A 22,149-nucleotide genomic window follows, 5' to 3' on the forward strand; every position below is an offset into this window, starting at 1 on the left:
ACATGGATTGCAAGTCCGTCTTTTTTGGCTGATTCAAAATGTCCCACAACACCAAAAGATGTGTCCCTCATCATTCCAGGGCCAAAAACCATCCTGAGAATTTTCCTTACTTGAATCTGAAGGAGGGTGATTTTTGCTGAAGGAGCAGGGTCAGCTAATAAAAGCTCTGACCAGTTATTACTGCACCAGTTTAGGCAAGTGAACTCAGCATTTTCTCATCTTTCAAACATTTTGTTAAACATTAAGCAATGATCATTGTCTGTTATCAATAACTTGATACAAACCAGGCAGACTCTGTAGTTTATTTTCCAGCACTGGATAGAAGAAAAGTGAGGCAAAAGATTTTCTGTGAGCAGCAAGACATTTCACAGGGAAGCAACTGCACAAATGTCACCATACACAATTCCTGCCCGTAATTGTCACAGAATCACAAGTTTTTAAAGGATCTGCTAAGCCATGCACATGGGTTTGTATTGTGGCTGCTCCCTTAACAACATCTCAACCGCAGGTTAATATCGCAGTCAGCTGAAATGCTGAAAAGCAACAGAAGCACAGGGACAGAAGCCAGAACGCTCTGCTTGACAGGATTTCAGAGCTACACTCTCGCTTGAGCATCAGGAAGTTCTGCCCTGTACCCTTCCTGGGCCCGCAGCCTCTCAGGGGTGAAACAGCCCCACAAATCTGAGCTAGTTGCCATATTCTGTAGCAGAGGGTACATACGCATTCAGTCAACACTGCAACTTGTGCATCTGAAATGAACCATTTGGGAACCAACGAATATGCATTTTTAGCGCTAAGGTTGAATACTCCTGCTGCTTACGGCCAAGCTCCTGCTGCTGCACTTCAGAGCATTTTGCTTTGTTACGGACCCCTGATTAACACTTTCTAAGCATTTCAACCTACACTTCAGTCACTTTACAGATTGCAATGAATGCAGATTTGAGTTTATGGGTTCATAAAAGTGTGAATTAGCACAACAATTTTCCTGCAGCCTATTTGCACAGCCCTTCCTCTAGTGACCTGTCCCTTCAGACAACACAAATATTTCACCTCAAGCGAACTGCCCTGTGAGGCATTTTTAAGAGACTAGAACGAGATCTGTGGCCCCAGGAAGCAATGTCTGTGGGAGGACAAGGCAGGGGCATTACTGTGAAGCCCAGCACTTGCTCTTGGCAACATTAGAAAGCGCTGAGAAGTCCTTTAGCCCCTGTAGGAACTGCAGTGATCCCAGCAGCCCCAGCAGTGCCACCCATAGAGGCACCCATCAGCCTGGCATTGCTACCGTCACCCATGCTCAGCAGAGAGGGGCCAGCAGAGCTCCCCTGCCTGCCTTGCACTGGTGCCTCTCACCTGCAGGACAGACACAGCACAGCCCTGCACCAATACACTGAGTCAGACACAGAGACCCCAAGACAAGCACTTCACAGCACCCCTGTGCTGTGCTTCTCCGCACATGTGCACCCTAATCTCCTCCAGCCTCTACTCTGACATCCCATAGCTTTGTGCTGTGGAAAACACTGTCACCCAGTAATCTGCACCTTTTCCTGCTCTCTGCATATCACTGATGTGATCAGGCCTATCTCTGCATGGAGGAGGGGCTGGCTGACCAAATTTCTTTAATTAAAGAAAAAGGATCAGGTTTATTTCAGATAAGCAGGCAGGATTAAAATAGACAGAAAGAATAAACAAGGGGCAGCTGTCATCACTCCAGCCGATCCAGTGTGATTATTAATAACGATAAGCAGAAGAATAGGGCTAATAAAAGGATAATGAAGTGGTCCTGAAAGTGACAGGAGATGGAGCCCGATAAGAGGGCCCATGGCCCAGAGCTGCTCTGGCCTCTGCAAGGTCTGTGCAGAGCAGCCTACTGGGGCACGTCAGGTAGCACGGCCCTGAGAGGAAAGGTTTCATTCCTCAGGGACCATGGCAGAGAGATTAATGGGCTCAGGAGCTCTGGACGCCCATGTCATGCAGCATTCATGACTGAATCAATCAGGCTGTTTCCCGGGCTGCAGCCACAAGGAGTGTGGGTTGTCCCCACAGATAAAGCACAGCCCTGGGAGGACTGGTCTCACCAGGGCAGCCGATCACAGATCCCTCTTGGTGCTGCACAGCCGGGACCCTGCCTTGGCCCTCAACTCGGCACTTCACAGTGCCAGCACAGCCTGCGACTGGGATGACACGTTTTGAAAGGGAGCACAAGCTGAAGCGTGGGGGCAGTTGCTGGGAAAGCACAGAAGCAGGATGGGGCATCTCTACCCTGTCCAGGGATCACCCAGTGCTCTGGTGTCTCTTAGCTCTGTCAGCTGTCTAGGACAGGGAAGTGTCCCAGACAACCATCCAAAAAGGTGGAAGGATGTGGCTGAAGAAAAAGCAGCCTGTGGAAAGTTGGATCTGGGTGCCCTTTCCTAATGGAAAGCTCACATGCAGAACAGGAACCACAGGCAAAGACCACTGCAGCCTTGAAACTACACAGTGCACTCACTTGTACTAGCTGGGTACAGCTCCTGGCCATGGTGCAGGTCAGTGGAGGGGAAATAATGTATGGAAAGTTATTTCCCAGGAGCCATTAAACAGAAATAAAATCCCACGTAACAGCAAATTCAGCTTCTGTTGTCTCTTGTTGAGGAGAGGATCAAATAATCTGCAAAGATGCAATGGGAAACAGGAAAAGGGAGACTCTGGAGTCAGAGCCTCACAGCAAGGCACAGAACATGTCAGATGGCTGGAGAAGGGAGAACTTGGTCAGCGAATGCTGAAAGAAGAATCAGGGTCGGTTGAGACAAACTGGATTCATTTCCATTTGAATCAGTCTCTTTTCTATTCAGACATCCCCTTCTTCTCCCTCCCAAGTCTACAGTATTTCTCCTTCTTCAGAGAAAGAAAGGCTCTGGGCACAGGCCGTGGCAACCCCTCCCAGGCCAGCAGGCAGGTGGGCGAGCGGCTGGGTCTGGAGCAGCCGTGCCAGCCCCATGCTCCGCACGGGCAGGCGGCGAGCAGGGCCCGAGAGAGGAGCGGGGAGCCCCGCTCTGCCCAGCGCTGCGCTCCCCCGCTCCGGGTCACGGCAGCAGATGCTGCGAGCATATGCCATGAATTAATTCCGCTTTCCCTGGGACGCTCCAGTGAGAGGAACGGTGGTGCCTTTCCAACTTATTAACATAGGAGCTCCCCCCACCTCCCATCACTTTGTCACACTTAATAAAACAGCCAGCCAGAGTCCCATTACAAGGAACTTTAATGGAAAGTTGCTGGGTATGGCATTTTTTCAGCCTTTATTTTCTACATTTTTTTCCAATGCTGTGTGTGCTCTCTCTGTCCCAATATCCCCCCACCACCAACAAACTGCCTTCTAGTTAGGCATCTCCACCAAGACAGTCCATAAATACTGTATTCATTATTACAAGCAAAACCAGAGATCCCTAAAACTGATAGGACCTAGAATTAATTTCTCCATTGTGCACTTTTATTCATCTGTGATGTGGTTCACTGTTTGCCAAGGCAGTTTGTTAAGCTCTGAGCCTGCAGGGGCTATTTGCAGGTAGATATTTACACCCACACAGAATTCCAGCAAGTCCCTGGGCAGACATGCCAGATCAGCTCACTGAGCTAAACATGCTGTTTATAACACACACTTTGATGAGTTTGCTGCTCTCCCTCAGCAATGTATGAACTGAAAAGAATAAAAAGTAAGCAGGACACAAGACTCTCTACATTGAATCACCATCTTTGAATTGAAGATGGGTAACACTCACCAGGTATATGAAAGCCATGTTTGAATTGGGAACTTGAGGTTGCTCATTTGTAACCAGTTCCTGCCACGGATTTGCTGTATGGCCCCGGGCACACCACTGCACCCTGCTTAACCCCTTTGTGACACAGGTCCATGGAGACTGACAAGGGATTACTGCTCTAGTCCTCAGCTAGGCATAGCCCAGAGGATTGATTGGAGTTCCTAGGAACTGGGTGCACTGTTCTGAAAACTGCTCTCACTTCTCACCTCACCTGAGGATCAATCAGAGCTACATCTTTGCAGACTACAAGAAAAAGTGTACACTTGCCATTTCTTCCTTTGCACGCTCTTTTCATGGGACTTTTCAGAAATACAGGTTCCTAAGGCAGCACTGGTGCGTCACCACAGGTCAGGAGCTGGCCTGGACATGCAAAAAGCACCTCATAGCTCCTTTTTAGCAAGAAGGGTAAGAAGCAGGTTCTCCTCTCACAGCACTAGGACTTGAAGAGAAGAAGCAACAGGTCTCAGTCACCTTCCCAGCATTGCAACCAAAACACAACTGTGGAAGGAAGGTGCATTAGGAACAGCTTGCTGGAGGAAGGCCAGGAGCCAGACATTCACCTTCCCTCTTCCAGCTGGGGAAGGAATTGAAAAGACGTGGAAACAAGTCTCAGTCTATTAAGTTTATTGAAGGAAATTAAAGAGACAACTTGATCACAGCGCACATAAATACCAAAGCAAAGAGAAAATATCTGACAGCATGGCTTAACTGGGAAGGTGAAAGCATAAGCAGGTTCAGGGAACAGAAGATGAAACTAAAAAACTGAGTATAGAAATAAAGCAGATTTTGAACCATAAGGGCAATTATCTATTACAAAAACTAACCAGGGAAGACTTTCAAATATACCATCTGTCTTTCTTAAAGACGGGCAAAGCTCAGCCACACCTCACGGCCTGTATTACAGCAGGCCAGATTCAATTATCAGAGCCACCTCTTCCCACCTCAAAATAGATAAGACTATGGTTTTTTTCAAGCCCCACTCTCAAGCTCTGCTGGGGTATTTGCTGGGCTCCCAAGGTCCCAGAATGGGCCCACACAAACTTGACTCCCACCCCAGAGCATCCCTGGCCAGGGCCCCAGGTCAGATGGGGGATAGCCAACAGTACCCAACTCCAAGTACACTCTTCTGGGAGATTTTGTGCCATTTTAGAGTAGCTCCTCCAGCATAACGTGACCACAGCTCACCAGCAAAGGCTTCCTTCAACTCCCACTATGTTTTTCTTGTGCTCTGTTCTCTCTTGGCTCACTACCAGCACCTGCTCTGGCCTCATTCCCCTCCAAATTTTATGTATATTCTATTTGCGAATCTTTCAACCTCTTTGCTTCTCTTGCCCCTTCCTTGCCTCTCCCACAAACCCCACTCTTGCTCCTGGTCCCCTCCTCCCCACACTCTGCCTTAAATGGTCCTCCCCAAGCCTTCGCCCATTCCTACCTCTCACCATCCTCAGGAGGATCTCCGGGGGTCCTATGTCCCACCTGCTCTTGTTTCAAGGGATGCTTTTCATCTTCCTCTTGACTCCTGAAGGGCCCCTGTGGCCTCTGAGGGGCTGAGCACCACTTGCACAGCCCAGCTCCACTTCTCATTCCTCCCTGTTGGAAGAGTAGCCAGATGGGAGTGCTCTGCCCACCCAGGATGATCAGAGCAGCTCTTGGAGGCAAAAAAGGCTCTGTGAGCCTTCCTGGAGACAGCCCAGGATTGTTGGTGCAGCACACAGGCTTGGCATGACTCCTGCACAGAGGACTCGGTAGCTACAGTCCTAACTACTACTGCTTAGTTATCCACTCTTAATGCCCCATATGGCCAGCAACACCACCTCCCCAAGCCCCTAAAGAAAACAGATGATATGCCACATATCACACACCATACCTCAGAAGCTGGACAAACAGAAACATTGGATTCATAGTTCACCCACCCTTGTGGTTCAGGCCTTGGCATTTCCAGCTTTTGTGGCCATTGAAAACTGTTTAATTTGCCCTGGGTGATGGCATTGTTTTATAGGCTGATCCAAAGGCACAAGGCCTCCTGTGCTTTGTGACACTGACTGAAGGGAGAAAGGTGAGCTCACCTTGCAGCCTCCCTTTCTCTCTCTGCTTATGTTGTTTTCCTGCCCTCCTCAAAAAAAAAAAAAAAACAGAGGCAAGTGCAGCATCATAGTAGGAAGACAGTTACTTCATTGGTAGGGACATGGTGCAGAGACCCCAATTTCAGTGGGGGTACTGATAGTCTGTTTGGGGCAGCTCCTGCAACCACCAAAATTTGTCCTCTCATTCTCAGGGCACAGAAAGTTATGTTCACCCCATGCTTTAAAGAGAGTAGAGTCTCGCTGGAAGCAGCTACCACTGAATAAGTTGATATCAGGCAAGCAGCTCACAGGAGCAGTGTGGATTAAAATATCAGATCAAGCAGAAGGGAGAGAACCCACACTCAATGGTTCAACCTGTGGTTCAACCACAGGGAAGTGGTTGAGTCACCATCCCTAAAGGTGTTTAAAAGATATATATGTAAGGTTCTTAAGGAGATGGTTTAGTGCTAGAGTTAAGTTATGGTTGGACTCAATGATCTTAAGGGTCTCTTCCAGCCAAAATGATTCTATGGTCCTACAGTTTGCAATCGAGAGAAGCGTGCCTCTGCTTTCCCTGTGATCTCTGAGGGGTAAACTGAGCAAATCCATCCTCCCTTTACTATTCTCTTCCTCTCAGACTGGCTTGTTGGGTTTGCCTGATTTACTAGACTACATCAGTTTGCTGATTTATTTTTTTTTCTGGAACATAGGAGGCGTTCTAAATTATATTTGGCCAAAAAGCATAGGTGTCACAGAAAAATAGATACTAGCTCAGCTGGGAAGTTTCTGTTCATACCAAAGCAGGTTTCTCTGCTCAGAGAAAGACTTTGGGATTATCCTCCATACACTGGTCTCCCAACCTTCTGTCTCACCCAGTTTTCTCGTTACAGCAGAGGTTTCTTGGTTGTAAAAAGCTTTGTGCCTCGAGACAGATGAGCCTCCCCTGATTTTGGTGGCCTCAGACTGGGACCCAATTGCTTCTCTGTTGTTGGTAGAATTGTTTGGCCTATCAACTCTGATCTGAAATTTTGCTGAATACTGAATTCACAGTGAGTTATATGACGTGTCCTGCAGTCAGTACATGACTGGGAACACGGTGCTCTATTAGACCAACCAAACAAGCTGAGAAAAGCAGCACAGCAAGCCTTCCACCCAGCACCTGCGCTGCCCACCAGAAGTATACAGCGAGATTCTGCAGGGGGACAAGGCTTTGAAGGACGTTGGCTTAGAAGTAATACTACTGTTTCCTCCAAATAACAACCGTGGTTCCATGAGGACAGAGATTTAACAGCTAAATGGATTTTTCTTTAGATAACAGTAAGAGTGGGTTACTTGCTTCCAAAAAGACACTCACCAGGGAGTAACCTTATTTCAGAGCAGCAGGCTACACTCCTTCCCATGCATGGAACGAACAGTATTTTCATTGCAAGCTACCTATTGCCTGAAGCAATCTCTGTTCTGTTCTATCTCATCTGACTGCAAAGCTAAGCAGGGTTAGACCTGGTCAGAACTTAACTGGGACACCTCAAGGGGAAAAAGAGGTGCTGTAAGAAGTGATGTTGGCTGTTTAATAGGTGATGCTGCTTACTCCTAGTCAATACAGAGGTAATGTTCCAGGAGAGAGGTTAAACTGACAGGAGATGGCTGGAGGCTGCTGGATGAAATGTAAAATGGGAATCCTGAGAACTTGTGGCATCTCTTGTGAGGAAGATGGTAATATCGATGTCCTAGGCAAACAAATCCTATCAGTCTAAGCTTCTCTGATAGTCATCAGTGAAAACCACACTCCACTGTAAGATGGTCCACCCAGAGATGCTGCGTTTGGGAAGAGGAAAAATCAGCTGTTGCAGTTATCTAAAGGTGCTAGTGAGGTAGAAGCGACTGTCCAAAAGCAAATATTTTGTGTATAGAATTCTTAATCTCTTTTGAGAACAAAGATTTTTATTACAAAATACATTAAACTTCTCCCAAGCGGTTTTCCTACTAAGCAAGGTCCTATTTATTTTCATATCTGAAATAAATTCTACACTATAAATGAGTGAACAGAGAAGTAAAGTGCTAAACTGTTTACAGGAAATGCATGTATGAGATGTCTGGTGTACCAGTGCTCTAGGGCACACTGAGGTGGTCCTCTCTCTCAGACAGTCCCAGGTCCCACTCAGTCACTAGTTCCGATGACACCTCTGTGAAGAGATGGTCCCAATTCCAGCTGACGTCATCCTACCAAGAGGAAAAAGACAAACATGCTGAAACGTTACTGGTGACACCAAAAGGTTTCTGAATGATGCCAAATATTCAAGATGAACAGCAAAGAGAGAAATTGAAGGGCAACTGCCCCTGCCAGGGAAGTTATAGGTTCAGCTGGCTAGAACAGGAATTCTAGCCAGAATGAAATGCAAATCTCTGCTACAACTGAAAGATTTTGACTGAATTATTCATGTTCAAAAATTCTGTAAATGACAGATTTTTTGATATTTATTAACCTAATATACTCCTGGACAGGGTGTAAAGAATACCCATAAAAATCTCCCACCCTTCTGCACCTCCTCTGAAGCATTTTCATTTCTGAGCTGCAGAAGTCCTTGGTTGCAAGTCTTGAGCTCCTGCCCCACCAGTCATACTGAGGTTGTTCTGTCATGCTTTAACACACCCCTCTGCCCAAACTCCAAATGCTTTTTTGCCTTTGTCTGTCTATACTGCCCTGCAAAACTTCCTGAAGCCCATGGTTGCTACCAAAAGACAATTCACAGCACACTTTCTGCAGAGATCTGTGACAGTGCTAGGCATTTTCCTTTCCAGCTCTTTCCTACAGAAGGAGGCCAATCATAGTGATGCCATAATCTCACACAGAGAAAGCCCTATATATCTCCAAAATAATCTGCTGGGGAAATCAGACCTCCATCCTCTTCAACAAGCTCTTCTTCACAGGCTCCTCCTAATCTCTCTCCTTTGCCCCACCGACAAAAGCTTACATTCCTATAGTCTGAAATGCATAAGAAGCTTTTGCCTTGTTGGTGTTCCAACAAAAGAAAGACTCACCTCTTGTAGTTCATGCTCAGGAGCCAAAACTTTGGTGAGAAGCTTCAGGTCAATTTCTCCATCCTATCAACACACACAGTCACACTCTTACATACAGTGAGAAAGTGGACATCATTTCACCAGGTAGCTCTTGCTAGAGATAGGCACATTTGCCTCATAAGGGACTTATACTTTGTCCAGGACAACAGCAGGAGCCTCATCTGCACAGCAGATACCATTACCCGCACTATTTACAGAGACAAACAAGTATGAAAGCCACACTGTAGAGAAGAACAGACTTGAAAGCAGAGTGGAAGTTGTTTGCATGATAGAGCTGTGTATTTTATGCAGCTGTGTGTCACTGTGGAGGATGATGGGAGCCTGGAAGGAGGGGGAGTCACAGCGGTCACCCCATTGCAACATTAACTTACCAGAGTCTGAAAGGCAGCATACTTCATAAGATCTTCGTCCAGGTCACGGTAGGCGAGCACCCGGTTCACCTGCACACTGCAACCAGAAAGGGTCAAAGAACAAGCCTGGGTAAGTGTGGAAGCACATCTGAGGAGAAGAGTGGCATGAAAAGGGATCTGGTGACACCCATCTCAAGTGTCCACATCACCCATTTGAATTCTCAAGATGGGTGTCCCCAGACAGAAGCAAATCTCATTCAGCAAACGAACAGTCATTGACAAATCTGCATGCAAGGTTGTGCATATGCATAAAAATAGGATCTGGAGTGACCATAGACGGCCTCAGAGAAGCCAGTGCAGCAGACAGAAGATCCACAGACTAGCTGCAAGGGCCAGAAAGAAAATAGGAATATAGTGAACACTGGAACAGCCCCAGCAGGCTCTGAGAGCCCCACCATACAAGCTACAGAATAGTAGGGACCTTGTGATTCCCATATCACAGCTATCAAATAAAATTTCTTAAAATATAGACTCCAAAGAGAAACATGGGGTAGGGGGTAATACACTGTTGTGCCGTGTTTCCCTTTGCAGGTGATGCAATACTATAGAAAAGGCCCATATTAATTTAATTTGTTTGTGTTTGTCCATGAAAATTACTTGTCTTTTCTATTGCAGGGAGACTATGGATACAGGAGGAACAGATGGGATTATTTAAAAAAAAAAAAAAAAAGAGAGAGAAAGAGAAAACAAAGGCATGAACTCTGGTAAGAGACAACGTAATTTAAAATTTTCTACTATATAAAGTGTTGTTTATTTTTGTTAACACATATTTAATTACAATATATACTCCATACTTGTGAGAAGGAATCTGTGGTCAGGAGTAAGATATCCCACCCATCCAAATAAGGGTCAATGGAAATCCCAGTCTGTGATCTTGGCAATAGGCCCAGGAGAGGAGAGAACACTTTTACTGATACATTTAAGATAAAACCCCCAAAACTTTCATTTTTTAAAACTTGCTGCTCTCCGGTGAGCTAACCCCAAGACTATTCTGATAACACCTTCAAACAACAGGATTGTACTTTGCAAATTAACTATGCACTTGATTAAGAAGGATATCCTGTGGAGGGCAAAGCAGCCTATGACCGTGCAAAATCAAAGTGTGTGCATAACATGTGTACTGGAGGCATTTGAGGTTATACAGGCAACCTTAAACCAAGCAATTCCTAGCTTTTGTGATTTTGATTTTGCAACATCAAACATGCTACTCGAATGTGGTTTTGGATTTAGCAAGAGAATATGCAGTAATTGCTTCATTTGTGTAACAGGAAACAAGGAGTTTGCACTGTTCTGCTTGGAGCCCCACTGCCACAATACACGGCATTGAATCCTGCTGAACGGCACTGCCACTGATGTCCAGAGAGCATGAGAGAAGGTAGAGTTTAATTTCACCAGCCATTTCACAGCGCTGATGAGAGCCTCAAGAACACCTGGCAGTGCTCTGACCTGGGGGGAGCTGCCACTTGCATGGCCAGATCTTCCTCCTGGACCTCCTCCAAGTCAGGGATCACAGGAATGTCTGCAACGAGAGAAAGCAGTAGCAGTTAAGCGAGGAGCGTTACACTCTCCTCTCACTAGAGACAAAGGTTCCCCGGCTTCACAGATATGAAACAGCTTGTTCCTTATCAGAGGAAAACACAAGAGAGTTATTTAGCAATGACTTAAAATACATTGTTTCACATTAAAACAAGGCAATAAAGCTTTGAAGCTTGGGGTCAAAAGAAATCTTGCAAGAGGGGCAGATTTGGGCTGGGTAAGACTCCACAGTCATGAACCGTGCATTTGAACACAACCTTGAAGATGAAAGAAGCGGCTGCACTAAACCCCACTGCCTACTTGTCATTATCCTAAGACTGGCAAGAATTTGCTTCTTATGGGATGTGCTACCATTTGCTCAGCTCAGCCACCAGTCACCTAGACTGTTAGAAATGAAATGTGGGGCAGAAACTGAGAGAAGCCATGTCAAACTACATGCTGAAGGGGCTGCTGGCTGGGTCTCAGACTCTGCAGAGGCCTGTGACCTTCCTGATAGCTGAGGAAGTGCATGCTGGTGGTCCAGCACATACAAAGACTAGGCAACATGCACCTAGTTGTAATGTCATAAATCTTTGTGTGATTTCCAGTGTGACCTTGGAATGGGTGATTTCTGGGTGACTGGGTATTCCCAGCATAAGGACTATGGCTATTCCACCTAAAAAGGAAGCGAGACACAAAAGAATGGAGGAGCAAGAACTGAGTGCACACTGAATCCTGCTAAAGGAGCAAGGCTCTGAGAGCATTGCATGCTTTTTGATTTGACAAAGACCTGTGAACACCTGGAGATTGAGAGAGCAAAACCAGCAAGAATAAGAGGTAACTGGAGGTGCAAAGCAAGGACAAAGAACACCAGCACATGGCTGCTTTAAAGATTCACGGCTACAAAGGTGCTCCAGAGGCCCTGAGCCCTCAGACAGTGGAGAAGCTGGTGGTTTGGCTCTGGGAAGAGGTTTCACTTGCACTGTGCAGACGTTGGAGCAAGCAGGCTGCTCCTGGCTCTGTCAGCAGCGTGGCCATGCTGCTGCTGGATGGCAGCGGGTGGCCAGGCCTGGCTTTGCCCCATTTTGCAGCCCAGGTTGAGATGAATATTCAGGAGCTGGAGAGACATTCCCACTTGTGGCACTCAGGGCTCTGAGCAGGATTTGTCTGAAAAGCCCCTTGTCCAGCTGCCTGTCAGCACATCACAGGCTCTCAGCTGCCCTTTCCTGCTGAACGCCCACCCCACATTCCCCGCTCACCGCCCAGCTGCAGCAGGGCACGGGTCAGCCTGGCCTTGGCACCGTGGCCATTCGGAGCTGGCCACACAGTGGGATTTCTGGCTAATTGGCTGCCTGGTGGAAGGCTGAGTGGGACGGGGGCTGCGGGAGAGCCTGGCCACAGCAAGAGGCAGTGACAGCTTGGGCAGCCTCAGCAGAGCTGTGCCTTCTCACTCCCTGGACACCCAGCAAGCAGCTCTCCCTCTACAGTAAACTTCCCAAGACACTTAAATGGAAACTGCAGCAACAAGCCCTAGGCCAGCCCTTAGGCAGAGGAGGCATATACAAGAAGTGTCTGACCAGTGTGTCCCTGGGCATCTGGGCCAGATCTGTCTCCCCTCTGCTTGCAGGGACCATACACAGAAGAAGCTGCTATCCTGCTGTGTCTTCCCTGCAGGGGCTTCTAGCTCTTGGTAAAACTTGTAGCAAAATGCAAAAAGCATCTCTGTGGACAGACAGACAGACTGACCTGTGCAGGCAGCTGGTAAAATCTGCTCAATGGTAATGTGGGACAAAGTCCCTGTATGTAAACAACAAATACCAAAGAGGGAACAGTCTGGTCCAAGCGGAAGAATGAAGCACTGTACAGAGGTGCCCTGTTAGATCCAGGCAAATGAGCACGGGAATGAGAAACCTAATCTCTTGCAAGCTAATTTATCCTTTTCAGCAGGACACTGTGAAATGTTGCTCAGCAAACATAACTAAATGAAGAGCTACCTGGGAACAGAGCTCCTCTGTCCATTGAGCAGCATCCCCTGCAGCAGAGAAGGTCAGATCTTCTGGCAGCAGAAATGTGGAAGGTGTTTGCAGCAAACTGAATGTCTTCACTTGGTGCTCATTTTGGCAGCTGTTTCTGGGGTTTCCTCTTCCTAGTTAATTTTTGCTTTTCTTGATCTCTTTTTGCACTAAAGAAAACTGTGAACTTAGGGCCCAGATCAGCGATGCCTCTTCCATTTGGCAGGTTCCCAAAGAGTCCTGGATTTGCCAGTGCTGGTTTTCTCTCATTGCCATTGAATTCCATGGAAACTTTCCCAAAGTGCTACCTCTACTCTGTAGTAGCAAAACCCAGTCAATCACGTATACCCTCTTTCCAAAAGAAATTCAAGGCTCAACTTTATAGATGCTTTGAAAATATTTCAGACAGAAAAGCTGGAAATGTTCTGGGTGCTCTTGCCAGCCCCTCCAACAAAGGCCAGCACACGCTGCTTCTCACTGAAAACTGCAAATGATTTTGTCCATTTCTAGGCAGAAACAATGCCCTTTAGGACTGTCAGAGACTGACAGAACAAATTATCAGAAAATATCTGCTTCCCAGGCTAACTGCTATCAGTGGCAAATCAGTGCTGAAATATTTGTGTCTTTATTTCACTTCTTACTCATAATTTCCTCTTCTCTCTGCCAATTCCCATGGTGCCACATCTTTAGAATCCCTCTCCTGTCTCTCTCTGTACAGTTTGCAAAGTGTCTCAGTTCTCACTTTATCACCAAGGACCCAACCTTTCCCCTTGCTCAGTCTCCAGTTCCTTACTTGTTTTTGTTGCTCTTCTTAGGACTCACATCTTCTGTTTCCAGTAAGCTCTGGTAACACAGCCAAGTCATGGCACTATGTCAACTGCAGGGGGAAGAAGCACGTGGGCTGCGGGAGTATAGGCGTATGTTTTTCTTTAAATAACCTCATTACCTGCAGTGAGATTACTAACATATAATGTTAGCACCTACAGAGTCGTTAGACACGACTGTGTCCTCCCAGTCTCGCACTGCAGCATTCACAGAGCTTTTTCCAGCGTTACATTACTAACCCACACTGTGTACTTGTACTGTGACCCACTTTTTTCCCTCCTGTTCATTGTGAGGGTTTCAGATCATTTTCCATCACAGTGATAAACCTGTGGTTTTAGTGCAGGATTTTGACACATACTTTGCTGTCCAGGCTCTCATGCCTGAATTCAGTGTGCAGGTAGGTGAACTTCAGGAACAACTGCACAACATACTGACATGCTGAAGAGCTGCCTCTGTGCAAAAAGAAACACCTTCACAGATACCAGGTCACTGCAACGAAGTGAACAAATGGCCTATGCCTTACAAAAATAAAATGTCTTCAGCTGACAAGGGGTAGCTACAAAACCTGTAAACAAAAAAGTGATTCTCTGCAGTCTAGCTCTAGATCTGGGGGAAGGCTGCATTACTTGGCTGCATTTTGGAGGAGAGTACAGCTTCCATAGTCTTGAACATCAACCCATTTTAATCAAAATTGTAGGCAAATCTCAGAAGCAACAAGAAAATCTTACAGCTTCAACTGTTTTTTTCCAGCAGACTTCAAAGTAAGAACAAATAGATATGATACTAATAGTAAGAAACATTACAATAAAAGTTGAGTTACTAGCAAAAAATATTTAAAAGGGGGACAAATTGAGTACAAACCATGTTACCAACCATGGTCTGCCAGATGGCCTCTGAGCACTGTGCTGCAAGATACTGTTACCTATGCCACCTCTACCAGTCTCCCCCAGATAGAACTCCTCTGGAATCTCCATTTCATATGGCAGATAACATTGCCAGAGTGAGTGCTCCTAAAAATGATAGTGAGTATCCTGCTTTCATTTCAGCTGAAGGGGAGAATAGGTAGATACACATCAGGCAGTGTTTTCTAAGTAGAAAAATGAGTGTATGCAACAGAAGATGGAGAGGGGAACATAAAAACTCAGTGCACACAGTGACCTTACAGAGGAATGAGTGAGGTTTCTCTATGGCTCAAAATGACTGGGAACAGTAACACGAAGTCTTTCCCCATGGATTTCTCAGCCCATAAAGAAACAAGATTTTGTCTTTAGAAACTGCTCATGGTACAGATGTGAAAAACTTGAGCGACAAATGCTAGATGACCAGTGCAAACTCCCCTCCATCTCCCAGATGATGGTGAACGAGAGTGAACAAAACATGAAATCAAAATGAGTGCGTCCATGCAGAAGTTACGGTGGCATAAGAGACACCAGTACTAAATGTTGGCTAACAGGGGTGTTATAATATACTGCATCAAACTGATTGTCTCAGAACATCCAAGTCCCAGCATATAAGTAAGGATAGTATTTTTACTACACTGGCTGGACTGAGCTAGCTCTTACACAAAAAGAACTTCATGGCTAAGTTATGGCAAGGCACCAATAGCATGAGGCATGTGGAGGGCAGGAGGAAAATTTGGAGGGGAAAGGCTACAGGTGACCCATGTTACATGCAGATAGCCAAATAATAAGCAAGGAACAGCAGATTTTAAAATCATAAACAAAAGAGGAAATTATGTGTTCATATTAGAGTATATGCATTAACCATCACTTTTTTTTACCTCTTAGCAAATACCTTACTGACAGCTGAGGAACACAAAAAGCAAAAAGCAACAAGCTCTGTACCACCTCAGTACCCAGCCAGTCCTGCAAGCTGGTAAGCTGCACTTTCCACCCCAGGCAGGGCTGATTTTTGGTTTAGTAGCAACACCTGCAGGCTGGGTCCCTTAAAATCCTGCAAGCTTACAGTAAGATCTGGTCCTAACCCCAAAGAACTAAGTTCTCTGGTAGAGGCAAGACAGCACATAAGTTGGGACAAACAGAATACATTCAAGGTCAGGCAATAAATCAGTAGCAGGGCTGGATCTAGAAACCACATCAGAGGTCAGGCCTGCAGTTAGTCAGCAGTGTGGTTGCCACTTTCTCCCTGAGCTGCCTTAAAGGTCTCCCAAGCCAAGAGCCTGGCACCCAAAAAAATGACTCCATCTCATGTAGTCTGATTCGCTTCCTCCAACTGGGTGAGTGTTTCAAAGGCCAGTTCAGATGGGACACTCTTGCAGTGGGGACTGTGCTGCTCTCCCTGTCTACACACCACCACATCCAGATAACACAAAGAAGAGGGTAGTGGCTTCTGGAGCTGTCAGTCCCCTGCCACCAAGCAGGCATAAGAATGAAACTAACTTTAGTTTAAGTTGCTTCCTTATAAAATGTAAAAGTGAAATAATTACAATATCTCTGCTGCTGCAGAACTTTGTTTTACTGAATGCTGTTACCTTCTGCATCACGTTTGGGGAATTTTAAACAGGCAAATGGAAGAAGGTCTGATTGAAGATGAAGTTAAGTGAAAGAAATTGGTCTCATTTAGCACATGACAGGATTCATCTGTGTTCCCAAGTCCACTGAGGTAGCATCATGGGCGTTTCATATTCATGAGCTGCTGCGACACTGTGTCCCCTCATTTACAAAGCACCGTGTTCAGCAAATTCTGTCCCTGTGGACACTCCGTGCATTTCATGGTCTTGTCAGAGAGACATCAAACACTTCAGTAACCAAATACCAGAAAATGGCTTTAATTAGCGCATCTCAATGCAATAAATAATTTTTCTCTCTAAGTGGAAAAACGGAGAATTAAAAAAAAAAAAAAAAAAAGAAAAGAAAAAAGTGGAAAGCAACAGGCAAAAAAAAAAATCTTCAAAAAAACATAAGGAACAAGGGACACAGACAGCTTCTGCTGAACACACAAACAAGCTTGAAGCCTCTTGGAAGCTTTCTCAGGAGAGCAGCAGGCAAATGGAGAGGATAAAGAACGTTTCTTTGGATGCTTGGATACTAATTTCATAGGGATGCCTTTCGCTGGCTGAATTTGCCCTAGTAGTAGGCCAATACAGAACAGCGTTATTTGCCTGATCAGCCAGCAAGGAGACAAAAATAGTAGAGTGAAAATCAGGCAGTACCACAGCTACTAGGGCACTGCCTTAAAAGCTGAGACAAACAGAAGATAACCTGAGTGTGCCGTGTCCCAAAGCACTCTTTTGAGAAGAGTGGTAACAGCACAGCTTGGCCAAGCTGACAGGAAAAGTTACCCAGTGAGTGGGTACCAGACAGTTCATTGGATCTATGGGAGGTCATGCAGCAGATTTGGTACTGACCCTCCAGCCTTGCCTTAAAAGAACATAGAATCATATTGGTTGGAAGAGACCCTCATCAAGTCCAACCATTAACCTAATACTGGCACTAAACTATGCCCCTAATAACCTAATCTATGAGGCATTTGCCTTGCATGAGACAAAATAATTTTTTCTTCAGCCAACAAGCTCTGATGATGTTGTCAGCTAGATGGGTGACTGGCTGGGAGGTGGGGTGGTCCATGAAACACTCCACTTGCTTTGATAGTGTTGTGTTTTCACAGGTTGCTTGGTGTGGCACGGCTTCTTACTCAGCTGAGAGCTTGCTGGGGACAGGCATCAGGCGTATTTGCGACTTCCCAAGGCTGCTACTGACAAAAAGCCTCTGCCCAGTTTCAACCCTGGGCAGTGGAAGAGAGACAAGGCAGAGCACAGCCCTGTCACATGAGTCGCTGGGCTCAGTGCAGGGCTTCAACAGACAGTAATCCATGGCTTGTACTGTGCAAGAGGTAAGGGCAGACACTGATGGATTTAAATATGAGGAATCTCTTAATGCATAGGTTTGTTCACGAGCAGCAAGACAGGAGAGACTGGAGGCCAGGCTAAGGATGTGGAGTCCACCACACCCCTGAGGTTACCAGCATTTAGAGTGGAAACACATCTCCTAGCCCTACCAACAGCTCCCTCACCGAGCACTCTGCCTGCCCTCCTTTTCAGTAACATCTGTTTTCCTCTTTTCAAAGGCTGTTCCCTGCTCCTTTGCAGTATTCCCCTGCTGAGACATACTCAGAAGGCAGTGGGGCAGCAGATGAGAAGGCATGAGGTGCCCAGGGAGGGTCTAGTGAACTCAGAAACACAAAACCTTCCTCAACAATGCCAGAGATGAGTGATTTTGCATTAGAGCATTGCTGTGGCAAGGAAAGCAGCTTCTCAGGATGCTCCTGTGGAAGTATGTTCGGGAGCAGACGTATCTGATTCTATTTCATCCTCTTCATGTTACAATGGAAAAACAAGACAAACTACATTTCTTTTATGCTAAATCCTTAGGTTTTTTGTTTTTTCTAATATATATTTATTAAAAAATGCCTCTTTGATCGGCAGCACCCATGACACTTCCACATCCAGCAACTCCTCAGAAGCCTCCCTCCCTCCACACAAGGCCACCGCTGCTGACAGCCAGCCGGGTTTGATCAGAGCTACTCAGAATCGGATTTTCATAAGACAGATGAGGAATCTTACTGCTGCTCTCTCTCATATCAGATGAGAAACTGAGGGGGAGGAGGGACGGGTCCTGAGGGAACAACACTACAATCAAGGGCTACGCAGTTCTCTCTCTGTCCCTCCACTGCTGCAATTTTCAAAGGAGTTTGCCTCAGGCAGTTTTAAATGATGGTGTCTCAATTCTGTAATCATCTTTCAAGAGCTTTTTCTTAAAGGCTATTTTAGGTAAACCTAGTCCGTCAACTACACTTATGGGCTCAGCAATCACAGACCAAATACAACTGTGTATCTACCATATTGCAGAATTTAGTGCTGGAAGATGCTTACCCAGATCAACACTTTCAGCCCCCAACAAGCTGTGTGTACTCCTTTGCAATTAAGTTGCCCATTGCCCCCTGGCCAGTGGACTGCTGTTTCGAATAGGACTTCAGACATACTCCTTGGGACATATTCTCTGCTCCACCTTGCCCACTGTGGCTGTCAGGAGGGAGCTTTCCTTGAACACCAGAGGCTCCAGATCACAATGCCAACGGCCACTGGAGAAGTTCAAACTGGCCTGGACCAACAGCTCAGTGGAAAGCATCAGGTTGGGCTGAGTCTGCCCTCCAGTGACCTTGCACACAGACTCAGGGTAGCATGTTGGGGGAGCAGCCTAGGGGAGGATGCAGTGTGCAAAGTCATAGTGCGGAACCCCCAGAAACTCAGTGGTCACCATCACTCTCTGCCCCTGGCCCCTCTCTTCAGCCCATTCACATCACTTCCAAAACACCATGTTTTCCACTCTGTTTCCATTTCACTGATGCTCAGAATGTTTTATCCATTTAGTTCTCCCCAAACCACTCCACCTGTTAAGAAATTTTTCTATTCCCTAACACCATCACTACTTCCTGAGCCTGTGAAGTACCCCTGGTCACCTCTCTGACTATTTCTGCAAATTCCCACCCCCTCTCTTACCCTCACGCTCAGCTGATGCAGCTGTCCTTGCAGCTCGTGGGCCCTGGGATGGACCAGTACTTGGTGTGTTCTGTAAAAACAGCAATCCACCACAGAAGCAACTGCCAAACTTTATCAGGAATCATAGAGCAAACAATAGCCTGCACTGCACTCTATTCTCAGCTCTGTTTGGAGCAATTTCACCATTGATGTGTATTTGCATGCAGCTCAAGAGGTGTTTGACAACTTAGGGCTGTGAATTCCAAGCACCAGATATCCTGGGAGGGCTGTCTCCCACCTGACAAGACAGACATCACTCCCCAAAAGGATGTGGAGATCATGGCATATGCCCATTTCCTCCTCTGTCATGCACAGAGCCTGGGCTCCAATCCTCTTCAAATGCAGAGGAGCTGCTGGCATGCACTAGAAGGGAAAGAAGTCATTCTAGAGGTTTGACATTGTACAGAAAGGTCTAATCATCAGCTCTGCTTCCTTGAGGCTTCTCAGCAGGCAGGAAGGGGTTTTGCCTTGAGGGCACAGATCTAGTGACTGTCTCCTGGCAGGTTTCCTCACCTGCAGGTCAGGTTTGGGTTGTCTGTGTAGCATAGCCAGGCTTTCATTTCAATCAGCTGTCTTATTCACACACACTACCTGCTTTAAAATAACAAGCCGTTGTTCCTGCAGACAGAGAATCACACATCACATCACATCCTCCAAGAAAAGCCCTGTTCTAGGAGATATGCATCTAAAGGCTAACAGGGAGAAGGAAGAAGGGACTTCTGGAGATGAGGCAATAGTCTATGGGGGAAGGATAGCTGGGAGAGAGATGACAACCTTAGCTAACAAGCCCCCATAGAGAGCTGAGGAGAAAAATCCAAGGGCAATGTATTGAGGAGACAGGCATCTGGGGGAGTGCAACTCAGCAGTGTGGAACTGGTGGACAAGAAAGGAACAAAAGAGAAACTTCTAGCTAAAAGGACTAAGCAGTTGGCTGATGGAGGGGGAGAAATGACTGTATTTCTCACCCCAACAGAAAAGAGCCCTTTGTAGCTGCACGCCAGAAAGAGACACACAAGCAGAGGAAAGCCAAATGAAATACCTAAGCAAAGTCGAAGCAGAGACTCAATTGCCCTCCTGGAGAAAGCGACAAAGAGAGGGGAAAGGCCTTGAATGTGAACTCGGTTGTTCTGTCTTCCCTCCCACCTCATGACTAAGAATAGTCTGCACTTAGGAGAAGCTCTTGTCTGCTACAGAAAAGGAAGCAGTGCTCTGCAGATGGCACTTTTAAAATTCCACTGATAGTCTCACATCTCCCACCTCATGCCGTTTCCTGCCATACAGAGCTCAGTTGCTGCTGCCCATTTCCCCTGTTGACACGGACAGAAAATTGAGCAATTACGCTTAAACTCGTCTCTCTCAGATTGCTCAGATTGCTACATATACAGCATTAAGCCCCCAATTACCCCTGGCCAAAAGTGACTCAACTAGGCCTGTCCTTTAGGAATTAAACACTTTTGTGTTGCTTGTGAAGGTTTATTATTCCTCAAGCTGGGATGGATTAAATCCTGCTAAAGCAGATTTCCCACCATGCTGAGAAGCTGCCCCCCCATGACAAGGTTCAGCTGGACACACATCCACCTAAGCACAGGTGCGTTGTCCATTTGCTCTGCCTGTGTACTGGCATGTACCAGTGTGCGTGCAGGAGGACTGGCACTAAGCTCACAGCGGGTGCTGTAGGAAAGCCCAGTATCTGCCAACTAGAAACTCCAGAGATATTTCTGGAGGGACACTGCACTTTTTCAAAACAGTCTTACCAGCCTGGAGTTTTATAAGAGCAAATTGTGGTTTTAGTCAAACACATCTGTGCTTTCCTGTAACTCAACACTGGTTCCTCTTTAAAGTGGTTCTCTTGTCTTGGACTAGCCTCTATGAAGAAGAAAAATGGATTAAGGAAAATGCATTTTGAGCACAACCTGAGCCAAGGTACTTCACTGATAGTACTTCAATGGTTTGTATTGTGCAGCACAGATGACTTGCACCATCTGGGTTGCCCTGTGCAACTGTAAGGAATGGCTGAAATTGCAGATAGTTCCATGCATGTCTACGTCTCTGTCTGACCCACCCACTCACAATCTTCCATGTTGCTTCAGTCTTTCCACACAACCTGAGAAACAGCTGTCCTTCTCTCCCAAACTCCCGTGGAGATGAGGAATCAGATGCTACTTCATGCACAGGGTGAGTGGCCAAGACCAGTAAGAGAATTCTACTTTTACTTCTGAAATAACAAGGTGTATCAAGCCCCAAAGTCTCCATTTCGCTGTACAAGCTCCCTTCCATTCTCCACCTGCCAAACCCAGCTCTCACCAGGCCCTATGCTTTTTTAACACTTTCTCCAAATCCTGAGCCTTCGGGTGTTAGTGCTGTATAAACCATCACAACTGAGCACATTTCAAATACACAAGAATACCTTTTTTAAGGGCATACAGTTTCGCCCTTCATTCTTCTAATGAAAAGGTTGCATGGGGGACAAACAATGTTAATGGAATGGTACAGCTCAGCTTTCTAATAGGTTAAAGGAAGGCGATCCAAATGTATTGGTTGACAGCAACAATCATTACGCAACTGCGCCTGTTCATATTAAGGTGTACAAGCTAACACATTATGCAGCACAAAATAACCGTGACCCATCCTTGGGGATCCATACACCAATGTCTTGATTTTTATGTGTTTAGAATCTGAGCTTTACTGTTACAGTTAAGGACACAAGCTCAAGTGCAGTTCTATGCAAAGGGGAGGCTGATACAGCTCTACTTATTGCACAGCCACAGCATGCTACTCCCTGCCTTCTACACTGGGCAGTTACTTGCATCTCTCTCCTTATTCAAAAAAGTAATTTTATTCTGGTTCTGGAGTTTGTTTATATGCCATTTTTCTTCACTGCAATTGCTGAGCCCAGAA

General features: G+C 46.2%; 1 protein-coding gene across 1 annotated transcript in view; it reads right to left on the bottom strand.

Moving 5' to 3' along the window:
- Positions 1-7,963: 7,963 nt before the first annotated feature.
- The window catches only part of IFT43 (intraflagellar transport 43), a gene marked incomplete at both ends in the record, with an annotated part of 44,853 nt that continues 30,667 nt past the window's right edge, over positions 7,964-22,149 (bottom strand). The window contains 4 exons of the mRNA XM_080344910.1: positions 7,964-8,074; positions 8,894-8,956; positions 9,304-9,379; positions 10,789-10,861. Coding sequence (XP_080201036.1) covers positions 7,964-8,074; positions 8,894-8,956; positions 9,304-9,379; positions 10,789-10,861 — 323 coding nt within the window. The remainder of the gene's footprint in view (positions 8,075-8,893; positions 8,957-9,303; positions 9,380-10,788; positions 10,862-22,149) is intronic.

Source organism: Nesoenas mayeri (assembly GCF_963082525.1).
Source record: "Nesoenas mayeri genome assembly, chromosome: 5".
Lineage (NCBI taxonomy): Eukaryota > Metazoa > Chordata > Aves > Columbiformes > Columbidae > Nesoenas > Nesoenas mayeri.